Source organism: Olea europaea, chromosome 17 (assembly GCF_002742605.1).
Source record: "Olea europaea var. sylvestris chromosome 17, O_europaea_v1, whole genome shotgun sequence".
Taxonomy (NCBI): Eukaryota; Viridiplantae; Streptophyta; class Magnoliopsida; order Lamiales; family Oleaceae; genus Olea; species Olea europaea.
The window spans coordinates 13,200,915-13,206,001 of NC_036253.1; the positions used below are offsets into that span (position 1 = coordinate 13,200,915).

At 29.7% G+C, this 5,087-nt stretch overlaps 1 protein-coding gene across 1 annotated transcript in view; it reads left to right on the plus strand.

Annotated features, from left to right (window-relative positions):
• Window positions 1-4,603: 4,603 nt before the first annotated feature.
• LOC111365644 (strigolactone esterase D14-like) overlaps window positions 4,604-5,087 on the plus strand; it is a 1,779-nt gene continuing 1,295 nt past the window's right edge. Inside the window, exon 1 of the mRNA XM_022986184.1 lies at window positions 4,604-4,644. Coding sequence (XP_022841952.1) covers window positions 4,604-4,644 — 41 coding nt within the window. The remainder of the gene's footprint in view (window positions 4,645-5,087) is intronic.

Genomic DNA, 5,087 nt, shown 5'->3' on the forward strand with positions numbered 1-5,087 from the left:
CCCTCTATATTTTTGTTTCAATTTTTAAAGTCATTATAAAATGTCAGACGAAATTGGAATATTGTATTTTTATTATAATTTTGAAGATTTCTACGTTGTTAATGGCACAAGAATGGTTAAATGTATCAAATTTTACGGCCTATCAAAGTAGGCCATTTCAAACTAGTATTTCGAAAATTTCGATAATATACTAAATTTAAAAAAATTCTCTGACGATCGTACGCTAGTCAAATCCACAAATCGTCTATGTTATCTTGAAGCTTATCTCGAGAACTACGTCATAGGCATATCAAATGGTCCAAACAGATAGCAAAAATAGTTAAAAATGTGTCAAACTTGCGTCTTAAAAAGAGGCGTATAACTCGTATTTTCTTTAAAAATTTTCAATTATTATTATTTTTGCAAGACAAATTTTCAATAGAATTTACATTATGTCATTAGGAAATTTGACATGGGATATGATATAAATTTTTTTCGAAAATTTACAACTGAAAAGTCATACCCATGTAAATTTTTTGACATAAAATTGCATGGGATATATATATATATATATATATATATATATATATATTTGATGTAAAATTTTGAATGAAAAACTCACAACTTTTTTGCAAGTTTGATTGTATCTACCTAATTCAAAATGTCAGCGTCCGCTATAACATATATATACATGGAAATGAACTCTTAAACACCGATACTTAGCTTATATTGAGTACTGATGATATCACCAATTAAATAGTGTGTCATGTCACCGGTACTTAAAAGATCATTCTTATATATATATATATATATATTATCTTAAATTTAAAAATCAAGAAAATACGTTTATGATATCTTGTAGGCCTGGGCAAAAAAACCGTCAAACCACCTAAACCGCCAAACCGAACCGATTCGGTTTGGTTTGGTTCGGTTTAGAGTAGTCAAATGGTTTGGTTTGGTTTTTTGTAGACAAAAATCATGTTGGTTTGATTTGGTTCATGGTTTGAATACCAAAACCGATGGTTAACCGCTCAACCCGCTACAAATTTAAACCATTTTTTTTTCTTTTTGAAAGAAGAAGAAGAAGAAGAAGAAGACGGGTAACTCACAAACAGAGTATGACTGTAGGAATCAAAATAAACATGATAACCAATCCAATCCAAATCCAATAAAATTCCACATTAATTATCAATTTCAATAGTAGTAAAACTAAGGTTTTATTAGCAACTGTAGACTATATTTACGATTCAATCATTCATATCTCCAGAATCATGCAGCATGATGATTAAGAATCATGCAACAAAATGGATATAAGACTTATAATTATTTCATGGAAACTAACTCATAATCAGACTCTCAAGCAATACATTTTATCTTGCTTTCGTTTTCCTTTTCAGGAAGAAAAGTCAAAAGATAAGGCACCGGAAGTTGATGCTTGATGACGACGAACTTTCGCTATTCTTCTACTTTCCAGAACCTCGTCACTAGCTTTTTTGAAACTTTTTGCTCCTGATTCAAAGGTTTCATCATCATCAAGATCAGGATTATCTCAAGATAGTTGCACTCCGACAGCCCTCTTTTTTGAAGGTTGAAAATTGTTTTCCTCATCCCCCATTGTAGATTAACAAAACAAACTTGAAGGAAAATTTGCTTCCTCCACAAGTTGGAAGAAAGTGATCTCTTCAGTTAAAAACATATACAAAAATCACAAACTAAAAGGACATTATAAATGGAATCAAATGTTGCTTCTTGACCAAACAAATGTTAGGAAAGATATTCTAGGCTATGAAACAAATACTTTTGAAGGAGACAAACTATAATGTGAAACTACATGATCCAGATAATCAATTAGCACTCGCCCACAGACATAAACAAGTGAAACTAGTCATTAAGTTTGGCAATTGTTAATTCATTACAGAAAGTATCCAAAGATCATGCGTCAAGCAAAAGAAACACTCACATTTGTAAATCAAACTCAAAAATGGGGGAACAAGGAAAAAAAGAAAGGAAAAAGAAAGAAAAAAAGGAGGAAAAAAAAAAAGAAAAAGAAAAGGGAGAGAACAATGTGTGAGAGTAACATCAATGTTTGCTTGTTCTTTATAAGTTACAATGCAATGTTATTTAAAAGTTCAAACCGAGAAACCAAACCAAACCAAACCGAACCAAAGTGGTTTGGGTTGGTTCGGTTTAAGAATTAGAGTGGATTGGTTTTGGTTTTAATTTCACTCAAACCGATTACTTTGGTTTGGTTTTGGGTTTAGGTCAAAACCAACCCAAACCAAACCACGCCCAGGCCTAATATCTTTGGGTATATCTTTAATGAGCCGCGCATACTGCACATGTGCTCGGCCCACTTGTATAAATTAATCATGAGATCATATCTTGTAATAGCATGACGATTAGTTGTATAGTTAATAAAGTAATGAATCACATGATACCACTTATATGTAACAAAACTCTTTTCAAACTTGAATAAATAACTTAAAATAAATTCTAATTACATATTTCACACTTAATTTAAATATATGCAATCAACGTTCCTCGACACATTGTGAGTTTAGAAATGTTTGTTGATCACTTAAACCATCAAATCATCACAGTATTTAAGATAATGAAAATAAATAAATAAATAAATAACGTAAGTAAATGATATATATATATATATATATATATATATATATATATATATATATACATGTGTAAATAACTTAATTTAAACCTACATTCAACTTACAGCTGTCGGAAAATAATATATTAAATTTAAATATTAAAGCAATATATTAAAGTTAATATATTAAAATAATATATCCAAGTTGAATAAAATTGTAAGAGCAATTCGTATGTTTCAATTCGAGTCGATTATTTAGCTAATTTGTATTTGAATTGGTTTAATTCCATAATCTCATGGCTATTGTAACATTATTTGTATTAAATAAAAAATTAGCTAATAATTTGATGTTGACCTATGGATGACTTCATATTTTGATTTGAACAAACAAATTGTTTTTATCTCTAACAATTGAATTCAAATCGTTATAACTATTTTTGCAAAATTGATCAATTGAAGACAAAGAGATCGTTATTAAAAGACTTGCAATTGATGCTCAATGAAAATCGAGATGGAAGCCGAGCATTTACGATAAATCAATCAAAGACAAGTGGTTTAACGACATTAGACTTAGATGTTTTTGGATTCAATGACTCATTAAAAGCTCGAGATGAATTTTTATGCACGAGAAAAATTATTTCTTAAAAATGCTTGCATAATTTTTCCCCCCAAAGGTAAGAATCTCAATTTTATATTTAAACTTATTACAAATGTCACTTACCTTGAATAATTAAGTGAAATTGTCCTTCAAAAGTCTACATCTTTCAAAACAATCAAAGAAGGAAAAATTCGGAAAAACTAACCAAGTGGACATCCAGTTGATCTATTGAACCTTCAAAAGTCTACATCTTTCAAAACAATCAAAGAATAAAAAATCTGAAAAAACTAACCAAGCAGACATCCGGTTGATCTAGTGAAAATCCGATTTGTCCAATAGTCAAATTTTTAACTGTTCTGAATTCTGACACAAAACAGCTAGTTCAGTGTCCGGTTTAGAAGCGGACGTCAGGTTGAGTTGTCCTATTGGTCAGAACATTTGGTGTTTTAACCGCTATAAATATTTCCCCACTTTGTATTCAATTCAACACTTTTAAGAACATTAAAGTGAGATATTTTCTTTTAGAATTCTTTGAACGTTCCTTTACATTCAATTTCATTTATTTTTTCATATAAAAAACTCTAATTGATTTAAACTCTTTAATTATCATCTTCATCAAAAATTTTCATATTTCTTTTTGTACTTAACTTATTTCTATCATTCGTAGAAGAGAGATATATTTTGAAGAAAAGTTTTGAACTTACATTGTATCATTTCTTCTACTTATCTATATTAAAACTTTAATTTATTGAATCAAATTTGTAAAATCATAATATTCATCAAAGTTCTTCATCTCTCTTTTGGTACATAATTTATACCTTATTCATTAAAAGAGAGCTATTATTTTGGGAGGATTTTTGAACTAACATTGTATTTATTTCTTCTTCATCTTCTCATCGAAAAACTTTGATTGATTCAATTAAACTTTGAAATCATCATATTCATTAAAGTTTTCTCATCTAAATATGAACTATCATTTTTTGCTATTCATTAAAACGTTAATCTCTCTTAGTATTTAATTCATTGAAGTACTTTATTTCGTTATACTTATGAGTCATATGGAGGCCCTGCAAAACTCAATAGTGTAGTCGTATTGAGATCCCTTAAACTCGAGGTGGGTGCTGACAAAAACTGAGCCTTAGTATTCAATATTGTGAATTGAGGTTTCTTGAATAAGGACTGGGACTTTGAGATGGGTGTTATAGAAGCCATCACAGGATTAAGAAAAAATTAATGACTTGGCGTGGACAGATCAAACAAGGGTTATTGTTGAGTGCAAACAAGATCAAGAGTTTTGAGTGAGAGTATTCTTGAAGTTAGAGGCTATAGATTCTAGTACGTGTATGTATATGTTTGAACTAAAATACGGATTTATTGGTGGTGGATGATAACAACTACAAGGCCATTCTTCCAAGGATATGGATATATTTATTGAATGTTCAGAAGATGTTCCTGCACGGCAAAAACAGTGGACGGTGCCGTTCCCTGCGTTACGACGTCGTGTTACGCTGGTTAATGAGTCCTAGATTTTTATTTATTTATTTTTTGTTTGTAGCTTTCCATACATGATGGAATTATTTGTGCCATCAAATTTAGGCATTCGAGAACAATAAGCCCCCATTTGACCCCATTAAATTACATTATATTTTTTTCTCTTTTATTTTTAACCACGCAATTTTTCATAAAATAATATTATACGAAATCGAAGATTTTTCCTTCTTTTTCAACTACTTATTTTTCAAGAAATAATATTCCACCTATTTTCATTTCAAAAAATGGGAGCCCAATCGGGGCTAAAATAATATTTGTTAATTTTAGAATATCGGAATAGGTAAATTGCAATAGAGGTTATTAAACTTTTATAATACTTGTAATTAGATCATTGAACTTTTAATGTGGTAC